Source organism: Molothrus aeneus, chromosome 28, assembly GCF_037042795.1.
Source record: "Molothrus aeneus isolate 106 chromosome 28, BPBGC_Maene_1.0, whole genome shotgun sequence".
Lineage (NCBI taxonomy): Eukaryota > Metazoa > Chordata > Aves > Passeriformes > Icteridae > Molothrus > Molothrus aeneus.
The window spans coordinates 5444441-5456577 of record NC_089673.1 but is presented as its reverse complement, the minus strand read 5'-3'; the positions used below and the strand labels follow the sequence as shown (position 1 = coordinate 5456577).

The following is a 12137-nucleotide window of genomic DNA, read 5'->3' as shown; positions in this document are numbered from 1 at the left end:
GTGTCCGGGCCCACCCCTCCAAGGTGGTCCCAGGGCATTCCCACCCTGGGTTTGCCTCTCCCACCCCCAGCCCTTCTCCCTCAGACCCCCAGAGCAGCCCTGGCCTCTCCCCCCACCCTCGGGGGGCAGGACCACCCCCCACCCACCCCCAAAATCGCAGACAAGGCCTCGGCATCTCCACACAGAGACTTTAATGGGCAGGACAGGGAGCCCGGGGTGGGCTCAGTGTTACAGCACAGCCCCATCCCAAAGCCACGGGGCTGGGAGTGCCCCAATCCCCCCGGCAGGGTCCACCCCGCGCTCCTCCTCCTCTGGCTGCTCCCAGAGAGCCCCGATCACAGCTGGAGCGATCACAGCTGGAGCGATCACAGCTGGAGCGATCACAGCTGGAACGATCACAGCTGGAAGGATCACAGCTGGAGCGATCACAGCTGGAACGCCGCTGGGACGATCCCGAGGGAGCACAAGGGAACGGCCACGACTCCCTGCAGGGCTGGGGGGGCAGCGGGACCCTCAGTGCCAAACCCCCAGCCCCTGACCCCGCTCTGTGGAGCTGCAGAATTCCATGGGAATCGTGTCCACCACCCTCCAGCCCCTCACCCGGGGCGCTCCCCGCTTCCCGTGGCCAGGGCAGGAGCTGGTTCCCGGCTCCCAGTGTCAGTGGTTGCCGGTGCCGGGGCCCGGGGGAGGCTCCGCGGCTCCGCCCGCGCCCCGCAGCCGCCGGATGTGCTGCTCCAGGAGCGCCGTGAGGTGAGCGGGGCCGCGCTGGAGCAGGGAGCAGGTCTGCGAGGGCAGCAGGGACAGCGCTGCCACCGTCTGGCCCTGGGACACCTCCAGGGGCGGCAGCCGGGCCACGTTCTCCACCCCCTGCCGGCTCAGGATGGTGTCGTCGATGCAGGCGCCTGGAAAAGGGAGCCGGGGGTGGAATCCCAGAGCCCCTGGGAGGGGCTGCTGGCTCCTGCGGGCTGCCTGCCCCGTCTGCAAGGATGCAGCTCCATCAGGGGCCTCATTCCCAGCCCCGGGCCGGCATTCCCAGCCCTGATGAGCCTCCCGAGCCCTGGGCAGGCCCTCCTTCCCAACCCTGGGCTCACATTCCCAGTCCTGGATGAGCCTCCCGAGCCCTGGATCCCCATTCCCAGCCCCGTTCCCCCACTCCCAGCCCCATTCCCCCATTCCCAGTCCCATTCCCCCATTCCCATCCCCATCCCCAGCCCCGTTCCCCCATTCCCATCCCCATTCCCAGCCCCATTCCCCCATTCCCAGCCCCGTGCCCCCATTCCCAGCCCCGTGCCCCCAGCTCAGTGGCGTGGGGAGCAGGCCAGGCTCTCACCCAGCAGGTTGACCTGTGGCACCCCCTTGAGCACTCTCAGCATCTCCCTGGCCCGTGGCTCCGGGCTCACCAGCAGGATGTTCCGGCACACGAACAGTGGCAGCAGATTCCTGAGCTTGGACTGTGCCAGCACCGGCCGGGCCACCTGGGACAGAGCTCAGGGTGAGACCCGGGGCCACCGGGACAGCCCCAGAGCCACCGGGACAGCCCAGAGCCACCGGGACAGCCCCAGAGCCACCGGGACAGCCCAGAGCCACCGGGACAGCCCCAGAGCCACCGGGACAGCCCAGAACCACTGGGACACCCCCAGAGCCACCGGGACAGCCCCAGAGCCACCAGGATACCCCCAGAGCCACCGGGACAACCCCAGAGCCACTGGGACACCCCCAGAGCCACCAGGACAGCCCGGAACCACTGGGACACCCCCAGGATATCCCCAGGATACCCTCAGACCCACCAGGATACCCCTGGAACCCCCGGGATACCCTCAGAACACCCCAAGAACACCCAGGATACCCCCAGAACCCCCGGGATACCCCCGGATCTCCCGCGAGGCCCAGCCCCACCTCGTTGAGCACGAACTTGACGTGGATGTCGTGGCGGCGCAGGAAGTGCCGCAGCATGGCCACGTCCTCGTCGGCCATGGCGTTGTACTGGCACACGGCCACCATGCGGCTGGCACGCAGCGTGGCCTCCAGCTGGGCACGCAGCACGCGGGCATAGCCGTCCTCCTGGGGACACCAGGCACGGCGGTGGCACGGGGGACGGCACCGGTGCCACAGCACTGCCCGTACCCGTCCTCCTGGGGCCAGGGAGTGTGGGGACGGGAGGGACCACTGGGGACAGGGAGTGTGGGGACAGGGGACAGCCCCGGCGTCACAGCAGTGCCCGTACCCGTCCTCCTGGGGACAGGGAGTGTCAGTGTGGGGACACAGTGGGACCCTGCTGTGACCCCTCCTGGGGACAGGGAGTGTGGGGTATGGGGACAGGGGACAGTCCCGGTGTCACAGCACTGCCCGTACCCGTCCTCCTGGGGACAGGGAGTGTCAGTGTGGGACAGGGCACAGGGGACAGGGTGGGACCCCTGGTGTGATCCCGCAGCTGGAAGTGCTGGGGGGAGATGGTCCCAGGGATTGTGAGGTGGTGCTGTGGGTTTTGGGGTGTTCCCATGGATCTCAAGGTGATCCCATGGATCCCAAGGTGATCCCATGGATCTCACCATGTTCCCAGGGATCTCAAGGTGTTCCCATGGATCCCAAGGTGTTCCCATGGATCTCAAAGTGTTCCCAGGGATCCCAAGGTGTTCCCATGGATCTCACCGTGTTCCCAGGGATCTCAAGCTGCCCCCCCAGATCTCAAGATCCCATTCATGGGGTCTCACCTGTTTCCCAGCCCCCCATCCCACCCCATGGGATTACACCCTTCCAGGAGCTCCAGCCGGGCTGTGTCCCCCACCCGTGCCCTCTCCCGCAGGAACCCCCCCCAGAGCCATGCCATGCCGTGGCATGCCATGCTGTGCCATGCTGTGCCATCCCGTGCCGTTCCGTACCTGCTGCTGGCGGGGCGCGGGGCGGGGCAGGCAGCGCGGGGGCAGGGCGGGCCGCGGGGGCAGGTACTCGGTCAGGGCCAGCAGCTTCTGCCGCTGGAAGTGCATGGCCTTCCAGTGCCGCGTCACCGCCTTGGAGCCGCGCCGCAGCAGCTGCAGGGCGGGCAGCCAGGCTGCGGGGCAGCGCTCAGCACGGGTACCGGCACCGATACCAGCATGGGTACCGGCACCGATACCAGCATCGATACCGGGCTGCCCGGGGCTGCGGGGCAGCGCTCAGCACGGGTACCGGCACTGGGCTGCCTCAGCCCGGCCCCAGTCCTGGCCCTGGTTCCTGATCGTGCCCCAGACCCACTCGTGTTCCCGGTCTCTGCCCCCTCCCGTTCCCTGGCCCAATCCCGTTCCCAGTCCCATTCCTATACTAAGCCCCTGCCCCAGTCCCGTTCCCAGTCCCGTTCCCATTCCAAGCCCCTGTCCCAGTCCTGTTCCAGTCCCATTTCAGGCCCCTGCCCCGTTCCCATTCCCACTCCCAGTCCAATTCCTGTCCCAGTCCTGTCCCGTTCCCATTCCAAGCCCCTGTCTCAGTCCCAGTCCCAGTCCCAGTTCCGTTCCCATTCCTGTCCCTGTCCCGTTCCAGTCCCAGTCCCGTTCCCATTCCAGGCCCCTGTTCCATCCCGTTCCCATTCCAGGCCCCTGCCCCAGCCCCGTTCCCGTTCCCGTTCGTCTCTCACCCCGCCGCCATCGCGTCCCGCTACCACTGAGCGCCGCCATCTTGGTCGCGCCGGCGCAAGGGCCTATGGGAAGGTGGACGATTCGTCACTTCCGGCGCGCCCGTCTCCATAGCAACGGCGTAACGCGGCCTAGGCGCGGCCTGGTTGCTCGGATACTCCTGGGATACCCCTGGACCGGGGGTCGCTGAACCCCCCAAAGTGAGGGACTGAGCCCCAAACCCAGGGAACCGCTCCCGGTGAGCCCCCTGCCCTTTCCGAGGCTCTCTGAGCCCCAAACCCGCGGTACCCGCTCCCGCTGAGCTGCCGTGGCTCCATCTCAGGGGTCTCTAAGAGCCCCCGTCCAGTGGGGCCTGGTCCCGGTGACCCCCAGGCCCCATCCCTGGGGGTCTCTGAGATCCCCAGACCGGGGCTCCCGGTCCCACTGATTCCTGCAGTGCCATAATCGCCCTGGGTACAGAGCCCCTCCGCCCACCGTGAGGTCCCAGCCCTGACCCCACCCCAGCAATCCTTTCCCCACTGACATCCCCAACCCACAGGATTGTTTAGAACCCTCTGTTCCCTCAGACACTGCTCCTCCATCACCCCTGAGTGGGGACAAGGACCCCCAGGCCACCCCGCCATGGCTGAGCAAGGGGACGCCCTTTGTGGGGGTGAGTGAGGCACTGGGGGGCTCCTCCCGGGCAGGAGGGGCTGCCCCTGCCCTGGACCCCCTCTCTGAATCCCCACAGCTCCCGAGGAGCCGTCCCCAGGAGTGACCCTCAGTGACGGCCTCATCATGGCCCACACCCGGTGAGGATCCCCCAGAGCCCCCCTGGGCTGGCAGGGAGGGGGCTCAGGGCACCCCAAAACCCCCCCTGTGCCCCCTTTAGCTCCACGGGGCCGCTGCCCACTGGCACCGTCCGCTTGGACCGGGAGAACATCTCCTGCATCGGGAAAACCCGGGGGCAGGAAAGGATCCACAGCCTCTACCTGCAGCAGGTACGGAGCTGGGGGGGCAGACACAGCCCAGGCTTGACACCCCCAATTCTGATCCCACAGACACCCCAGTCCTGATCCTGGGGGCACAGACACCCCCAGTTCTGATCCCACAGACACCCCCAGTTCTGATCCCACAGACACCCCAGTCCTGATCCTGGGGGCACAGACACCCCCAGTTCTGATCCCACAGACACCCCCAATTCTGATCCCACAGACACCCCAGTCCTGATCCCAGGGGCACCCCCAGTTCTGCTCCTGTTTTCCCTCCCCAATATCCAGAAGGGAACAGTTTCCCCCCACCCTTGAGAGTTTCGGGGGGTTCCAGTTTGGGTGGGTTCCAGTGACCCCCCCGGTCCCCCCACAGGGGTCTCTGAGCCTCCCTCCATTCCAACCCCCTAGAATTCCAGTATTCCCAAACCCACATAGGATAACGCAGCTCAGGGCCCTGGATTTTGGGATGTCTCCATGTCCTCCCACCCCATTCCCTCCCCAGAATCTCCCGTGTTGCCCCCAGGATTGGTTGGAGCAATCCCAGCACATTCCCAAAATGTGAATTTTCACTCAGCAGGCAAAAAAAAAAAACCCAAAAAACCAAAACAACAACAACAACAAAAACACGTTGGGTTTTTTTTCTATTTTATTTTCCAGAACCAAATTGAGAAGATGGAGAATCTGGAGTGTTTTCCCAACCTGAGGTACCTGAGGAGGGCTGGGGAAGGGGACCAGGTGTCCCCAGGGGGCTGTGACACCCCCCCTGCCCTCCTGAGCCCTGCAGGTTCCTGTGCCTGGCTGGGAACCGCATCCAGAGGGTGCAGAACCTGCAGGGGCTGTCCCAGCTGAGCCTCCTGGACCTGTCCCACAACCTGATCCAGGTGCTGGACACAGGTGGGAGCAGGGACCCCTCCAGGGCTGTCCTCGATCCCATTCCCACCCTCCTGCCTCAGTTTCCCCGGCTGTGGGGGTGCAGTGCTGCTTTGGGGGGGGTTTGGGGAGCAGGGATTTTGGCTCCCAGCTCAGCCCCCCCATGCTTTCCCTGTTCCATCCTGGCAGAGGAGCTGCCCCGCAGCCTCCGGATCCTGGACCTGGCCGGGAACCAGTGCACCCAGCAGGAGGGATACAGGTGGGGCAGGAGGGGAGAAACAGCGCCCCAAAATCCGGGAGGAGCCTCGGGGGGACCTGACTGTGGCCTTCCAGCACTTGCCGGAGAGCTGGGAAAGGATTCTGGGCAAAAGGGGAATGGATTCACATCGCCAGAGGGGATTTGGGGAAGGAATTCCTGGCTGGGAGGGTGGGGAGGGGCTGGGATGGGACTCCCAGAGGAGCCGTGGCTGCTCCTGGATCCCTGGCAGTGTCCCAGGACAGTTTGGATGGTGGGATGTGTCCCTGGGTGGAGCTGGATGGGATTTAAGGTCCCTTCCCACCCAAACCATTCCATGGAATATCAAACACAGCCTGGCCCTCCACACCCCAGGGATTGAATCCCTGCTCAAACCCCAGGGACTGAATCCCTGCTCAAACCCCAGGGATTGAATCCCTGCTCAAACCCCAGGGACTGAATCCCTGCTCAAACCCCAGGGACTGAATCCCTGCTCTCCACACCCCAGGGATTGAATCCCTGCTCAAACCCCAGGGATTGAATCCCTGCTCCCCAAACCCCAGGGATTGAATCCCTGCTCTCCATCTCAGGGACTGAATCCCTGCTCAAACCCCAGGGACTGAATCCCTGCTCTCCACACCCCAGGGATTGAATCCCTGCTCTCCATCTCAGGGATGTGAATCCCTGCTCAAACCCCAGGGATTGAATCCCTGCTCAAACCCCAGGGATTGAATCCCTGCTCTCCATCTCAGGGATGTGAATCCCTGCTCAAACCCCAGGGACTGAATCCCTGCTCAAACCCCAGGGACTGAATCCCTGCTCTCCATCTCAGGGATGTGAATCCCTGCTCAAACCCCAGGGATTGAATCCCTGCTGTCCACACCCCAGGGATTGAATCCCTGCTCTCCAAACCCCAGGGATTGAATCCCTGCTCCCCAAACCCCAGGGACTGAATCCCTGCTCTCCATCTCAGGGATGTGAATCCCTGCTCAAACCCCAGGGATTAAATCCCTGCTCAACCCCAGGGACTGAATCCCTGCTCTCCAAACCCCAAGGATTTGAATCTCTCCTCTCCAAACCCCAAGGATTTGAATCTCTCCTCTCCCCCCTCAGGCTCTGGTGGGCTGAGGGAGGATGGGACCCCCACTCCCAATCCCACAGCTGCAGAAAATTCGGCTTTTCCTCCCTTTTCCGCGCAGGGATGGGGTGCTGGCAGCGCTGCCCCAGCTCCTGCAGCTGGATTCCCAGCCCGTGCAGGGAAGCGCGGCCGAGGAGGAGGAAGGAGGAGGCTCCTGCAGCAGCGAGGAGGAGGAGGAGGAGGAGGAGGAGGAGGAGGAGCTGCTCCCGGTGCTCCGGGCTCCCTTCACGGTGGACAGAGGTGCGGGGGGGCACAGGACACGCGGCCGGGTCCCGGGGCCGGCAGTGCCGCGCTCTCTGCAGCTGCCGTCGCTCCGGGCAGGTTTCCTCGGGGACGTGCGCCGGGAGCTGGCGGGGCGGGCGCGGCTGCGGCGCACCCTGAGCCTGGAGGAGCACCGGGCCCGGCTGCAGGAGCTGCGGGAGCGCCGGGCGCTGCTGCTGGGCCCGGGGCAGGGCGGCACGGCCCGACCGTGTGCCCAGCCCTGTCCCCAGGGGCACCCGGGGCCACCGCCGCCACCTCTGCCGGCATCCAGCGGGTCCAGCCAGCCCCCAGGCGAGGCCCTGCAGATGGAGACCCGTGCCAGCGGAGCAGAGAATGGGCAGTTATCCCAAATACCCTGAATAAAGGCTTTATTCCCACCCCAGTCCAGCCTGGTGCCACCCTGAGGGGCTGGAAAATGGGGAAAGCATTGGGCAGGACCCCCAGTCCCATATCCCATATCCCATATCCCATATCCCATACCCCATATCCCATATCCCTGCCCTTCCCCTTGCACCCCATTCCAGCCTGAGCCCACCTCCAGGGCAAGCTGGGGGCTGGGAGTCAGGAAGAGTCAGGGTCGGGCTCTGGGAATGTTTTGTGATTCCCTGTCCATGACAAACGCCGTGGGGAGGCTGAGCCCACCCACCTGTGTGGGGTTTAGGTGTAAAACTTCATCTCGGCCTCCACGCAGTCGAAGAAGAGGTCGGCCAGCTCCTGGGGGCTGGGGCTCACGGTGCCCTGCAGCAGCTCCCGCATGCCCTGCAGGCCCTGCTGCTCCAGCTCCTGCAGCGTCCCCAGGAGCTGCCGGCCCCACTCCTGCAGGGAGCAGGGACGGGTCAGGGAGACCAGGGAGTCCGGAATGGGATCAGAGAGCTCAGAGCTTGATCCCATTGCAGGGTGGGGAGGGGTCTGTGAGGGCTGCAGGGTCTGAGAGGTCTGTGGGGTCTGTGGGATCTGCAGGGTCTGTAGGGCCTGTGAGGTCTGTGGGATCTGGGAGGTCTGTGGGTTCTGTTGGATCTGGGGGCTCTGTGGGGTCTGCAGGATCTGTGGGATCTGTAGGGTCTGTGGGTTCTGCAGGGTCTGCAGGATCTGTGGGGTCTGTGGGATCTGTGGGGCCTGTGGGATCCACGGGCTCTGTGGGATCTGCAGGCTCTGCGGGCTCTGTAGGATCCATGGGGTGTGCGGGGTGTGCTACGGTACCCGGTCCCGCTCCATGAGCTCCAGCGCCGCCTGGTGCCGCCGGTAGAGCTCGTGCCGCCGATCCACGGAGCTCCGGAACCGCGGGATCTGCCGGGCGGGGTCCTGCGGGAAGCTCGGGGATCGCACCTGCGGCGCCGCCTTGATGCCGGCCACGAACACGAAGGGCTTGAAGACAGAGCTGGGGGAGGAGCCGGGATGAGAGAGCAGAACCCGTGCCGGGATGAGAGAGCAGGAACCGAGCCCGGCCGAGCCTCACCGGGAGGGGTCGGGGGTGCCGGTGAGGAAGTGCACGCAGGGCAGGGCGGGGTCGCGGGGCAGCACGGACACCATGCTGCCCGCCGTGCGGAACCCCTCGCTGTCCACGCAGATCCCGCTGGCCTTGTCCCGCAGGATGGACATCAGCGTCTCCTCCGTGATGTGACCTGCAGGGACGGGCAGGGCCACCTCAGCACCGCCAGCCTGGCCGGGGGCAGCGGGGAGGCACTGGGGCGAGGCGTGGGTGGCTCTGGGGACACACTGGGGCAAGGCGTGGGTGGCTCTGGGGACACACTGGGGTGAGGTGTGGGTGGCTCTGGGGACACACCAGGGCGAGGTGTGGGTGGCTGTGGGGACACACTGGGGTGAGGTGTGGGTGGCTCTGGGGACACACTGGGGTGAGGTGTGGGTGGCTCTGGGGACACACTGGGGTGAGGTGTGGGTGGCTGTCCCCACGCCAGGCCCTGTCCCCAGGAACTGGGGCTGTGCCAGCACAGAAGCAGCCTTTGGCGAGCCATGGGTGGCCATCCCTGTCCCCATCCCTGTCCCCACCTGAGCTGCCACAGGAGCTCCTTGCCAGCGTGGAAGCAGCCCTTGGGGAGCCATGGACGAGTATCCCCATCCCTGTCCCTGTCCTGTCCCTATCCCTGTCCTCATCCCCATTCCTGTTCTCATTCTTCTTGTCCCAATCCTGTCCCCATCCCTGTCCCTGTCCTGTTTCCATCCCCATCCCAGTCCTTATCCTATCCTTGTCCTGTCCCCAGCCCATCCCCGCCCTGTCCCCACCTGCGTGCCGCTGCAGCAGCTCCCTGCCCGCTCTCAGCCGTGCCTTGGCAGCCTCCATGCGCGGGGGCTCTTTCTCCAGGGAGAACGCCCGTGCGAAGCTGAACTCGCCGTGCCCGCTCCACCAGCCCTGGCTCCGTGCCCGCTCCCGCAGCCCCGCGTGCTCGGCCGTGATCTCGCTGCCGATGCTCAGCTGGTTGGAGATGTTGCGGCTGCCCTCTGTGCCAGCCGGGCCCGGGGGTCACTCAGGGCGCTGTGGGACCCCCGGTGCCCCCCGGTGCCCCCCGTGCCCCCCGTGCCCGCTCACCGCGGATCCGCTGCGCTGCCCAGTAGCGCCCCGCGGTCTCCAGCAGCCAGGCCTCGTTGCGGTCGGCCAGCAGGAAGGTGTTGTGGTACACGAAGGGCTCCGGCTCCTCCTTGCAGCTCCCGCCCTGCCCGTGGTGCTCCAGCAGGGCCGTCATCACCTCCAGGGCCTCCCGGGCAGAGCTGCCCCGCTCCAGACCCAGCCTGTGCCAGCAGGGCCCGTCAGGCAGAGCCAGGGGCTGGGCACGGGGCTGTCCTCATCATCCTCATCATCCTCACCATGGGGACATGGGGACACGGGGCTGTCCTCATCATCCTCATCATCCTCACCATCCTCACCACCCTCACCTTCATCACCTTCCTCGCCATCCTCACCCTCCTCACCTCACCAGGTCCATGCCCAGCAGCGCCTCGGCCTCGCCCAGGGGCTCTCGGGTCCACACGCCCTCGTTGCCCACGCAGACCCCGCAGTCGTTGGCGCCCATCTCGGCCCCCCAGAGCCAGGCGGGGCGGCTCAGCACCACGGCGTGCGTGTGCTCTGCCTGCTCGATCTGCAGGTACGTGCACTGCGGGGACACGGGGGACAGGGGGACACCGGGCATGGCCAGTGCTCTCAGCCACCCTGGCACACAGGGGTGACACCTGGCACACTGAGTGCTCTGTCCCTGCAGCCACCCAGGTACACCAAGGTGCTGTGGGGGGACACGGAGGTGACACCTGGCACCCTCAGTGCTCTCAGCCACCCCGGCACACAGGGGTGACGCCTGGCATGATCAGTGCTCTGTCCCTGCAGCCACCCAGGTACACCAAGGTGCTGTGGGGGACACAGAGGTGACACCTGGCACCCTCAGTGCTCTCAGCCACCCCGGCACACAGGGGTGACGCCTGGCATGATCAGTGCTCTGTCCCTGCGGGGACACACTCGGGTGAGCTGGCACCTGACGCCTGCAGCCCCTTTGGCCCCAGCACGGTCTCACCTGGACTTTGTCCCCAGGCCGGTGGGTGGCAGCGGGGACATAGACGATCTCCTGCACCTCGTCCCGGGGCCGATCGGCGTTCTTGGCGAAGATGACGGCGGGGGACGCCGTGTGCGGGGGCATGGCCACGAAGCAGTCGCAGGACGAGGGCACCGGGCCGTGCCCCGCCATCCTAAACTGGGTCAGGGCGGGCACCGAGGCGATGTCAACCCCCGGTCCCTGCCCCGGATGTGTCCCCGGGGTCCCTTTGGGGCTGGGCATGGAGGGGCTGCCGTGGTCCCTGAAACTTGGGGGACATCAGGGACCCCATGGCGGGGTGACCTGGGGGGCAGCCCCCGCCCCGGGACCCCGCAGCTCCGCTCCGACCGGAGCCACCCCCCTCGCAGCCCCGGTAACCGGGACCCCCCAGCACCGACCGCGGACGGGACCCCCTCCCTCCCAGCGCCGGTAACCGGGACCCCGCGGGGGCCTCCCGTCCCCACGGACCTGCCGCTGCTTCCGCAGCTCCGCCGCTGCCCGGACCCGCCCCGGCCCGCCCTGTCCGGCCCCGGCCCGCCCTGTCCAGCCCCGGCCGTGCGACGGCGGCGCCCGGTGGCCGGAGGCCGCACGGCGGCAGCGGCGGGGACCGGCACCGGCACCGGGACCCGCGTGGGTCGGGGGCTGCGGGTCCCAAAGGAGCCCGGGGACGGGGGTCCCAATTTTCCTCCCGTGGGGCAGGGACGGTGCTGGGGGTTCCCGTGGGCAGCGCCGGCGTGGGCAGCGCCCGGCCCGCGGGGGGACCCTGCCCGCCCGGCCGGCCCGGGGGGCGCAGGATGGGACCCGCAGGGGGGGCTCGGCTGTGCCAGCCCCAGAGCCCGCGGCTCCCGGGGTCCCCGTGCTGAGAAGCCTTGGAGAGCCGAGGCCGGGCTGGGGGACCCTGAGCCCCTCGGGGGGGATGGTTTGGGGTCGGGATCCCAGACCCCTGAGCCCCTTAGAATGAATGATTTGGGGTCGGAATTCCGGACCCCTGGGTCCCTCGGGGGGGATGGTTTGGGGTCGGGATCCCAGACCCCTGAGTCTCTTGGGCAGGGCTGATTTGGGATCGGAATTCCAGACCCCTGGATCCCTTGGAATGAATGATTTAGGGTCAGGATGCCGTACCCTGAGTCCCTTGGCAGGCCTGATTTGGGGTCGAGTTGCCAACCCCCTGAATCATTTGACAGGGCTGATTCGGGGTCCGGGTGCGGGACCCCCGCGTCCTTGGGCAGGGATGGAGCCGGAGAGCCGGAGCGTGGAAAACACGCGGCGTTTATTCCAGTACAAAACCCAAACCCCGCAGCCCCGCAGCCTCTTCACAGCACAAACGCTCCCCTCGCCGGGCCGGGGGCACCCCCGGGGCCGCCCCGCTCCGTCCCCCGCAGCCGCCCCCAGCCCGGGGCCCCGCCGGGCCGGTCCCTCCCTGCCCCGGGGGCGGGCGGGGGACGCGGCGGTTCGGGGCGCGGGGCCGGGATCCCCACGCCGCAGCAGGCTGGACTGGTTTCCCGGCCGCCGTCCCTCCCC

General features: G+C 67.0%; 3 protein-coding genes across 7 annotated transcripts; 1 reads left to right on the top strand and 2 right to left on the bottom strand.

The window, feature by feature from the left end:
• Positions 1–176: 176 nt before the first annotated feature.
• Positions 177–3652, bottom strand: MRPL10 (mitochondrial ribosomal protein L10). The gene is made up of 5 exons (XM_066566827.1): positions 3608–3652; positions 2880–3049; positions 1897–2061; positions 1331–1475; positions 177–902 (listed from the first exon to the last, which is right to left on the bottom strand). Exons 1-5 carry the CDS (start codon positions 3645–3647, stop codon positions 658–660), a joined length of 765 nt encoding a protein of 254 aa, XP_066422924.1. The 5' UTR covers positions 3648–3652; the 3' UTR covers positions 177–657.
• Positions 3653–3721: 69 nt separating this feature from the next.
• LRRC46 (leucine rich repeat containing 46) lies at positions 3722–7462 on the top strand. Of its 4 annotated transcripts, none has more exons than XM_066566825.1 (8): positions 3722–3843; positions 4172–4257; positions 4336–4396; positions 4477–4585; positions 5234–5280; positions 5361–5470; positions 5636–5705; positions 6881–7462. In XM_066566825.1, the coding sequence occupies exons 2-8, from the start codon at positions 4227–4229 to the stop codon at positions 7437–7439; spliced, it is 987 nt and encodes a 328-aa protein (XP_066422922.1). In that variant the 5' UTR covers positions 3722–3843; positions 4172–4226; the 3' UTR covers positions 7440–7462. The 4 variants fall into 4 exon arrangements, with proteins under 4 accessions (XP_066422922.1, XP_066422921.1, XP_066422920.1 ...); XM_066566824.1 differs by having other exon boundaries at positions 5361–5705; positions 6881–7059; positions 7141–7462; XM_066566823.1 differs by having other exon boundaries at positions 5361–5705.
• SCRN2 (secernin 2) lies at positions 7270–11128 on the bottom strand. 2 transcript variants are annotated; one of them, XM_066566821.1, is made up of 9 exons: positions 11085–11128; positions 10599–10770; positions 10006–10187; positions 9626–9825; positions 9322–9537; positions 8537–8702; positions 8281–8458; positions 7727–7896; positions 7270–7379 (listed from the first exon to the last, which is right to left on the bottom strand). In XM_066566821.1, exons 2-8 carry the CDS (start codon positions 10767–10769, stop codon positions 7738–7740), a joined length of 1272 nt encoding a protein of 423 aa, XP_066422918.1. In that variant the 5' UTR covers position 10770; positions 11085–11128; the 3' UTR covers positions 7270–7379; positions 7727–7737. The 2 variants fall into 2 exon arrangements, with proteins under 2 accessions (XP_066422918.1, XP_066422917.1); XM_066566820.1 differs by having other exon boundaries at positions 10599–10775; positions 11085–11124.
• Positions 11129–12137: the final 1009 nt, after the last annotated feature.

Excerpts from the sequence above, each read along its gene's own strand:
- LRRC46 (XM_066566823.1), top strand. The coding sequence starts at position 4,227 with ATGGCTGAGCAAGGGGACGCCCTTTGTGGGG. Across the intron at positions 4,258-4,335 it reads AGGGGACGCCCTTTGTGGGG|CTCCCGAGGAGCCGTCCCCA; the intron begins GTGAGTGAGGCA and ends GAATCCCCACAG. Across the intron at positions 5,706-6,880 it reads ACCCAGCAGGAGGGATACAG|GGATGGGGTGCTGGCAGCGC; the intron begins GTGGGGCAGGAG and ends TTTTCCGCGCAG.
- MRPL10 (XM_066566827.1), bottom strand. The coding sequence starts at position 3,647 with ATGGCGGCGCTCAGTGGTAGCGGGACGCGATGGCGGCGGG. Across the intron at positions 2,062-2,879 it reads CCGCGCCCCGCCAGCAGCAG|GAGGACGGCTATGCCCGCGT; the intron begins GTACGGAACGGC and ends TGGTGTCCCCAG. Across the intron at positions 1,476-1,896 it reads TCAAGTTCGTGCTCAACGAG|GTGGCCCGGCCGGTGCTGGC; the intron begins GTGGGGCTGGGC and ends GCTCTGTCCCAG.
- SCRN2 (XM_066566821.1), bottom strand. The coding sequence starts at position 10,769 with ATGGCGGGGCACGGCCCGGTGCCCTCGTCCTGCGACTGCTTCGTGGCC. Across the intron at positions 10,188-10,598 it reads GGCCTGGGGACAAAGTCCAG|TGCACGTACCTGCAGATCGA; the intron begins GTGAGACCGTGC and ends GTGTCCCCGCAG. Across the intron at positions 9,538-9,625 it reads GGCAGCGCAGCGGATCCGCG|AGGGCAGCCGCAACATCTCC; the intron begins GTGAGCGGGCAC and ends CGGCTGGCACAG.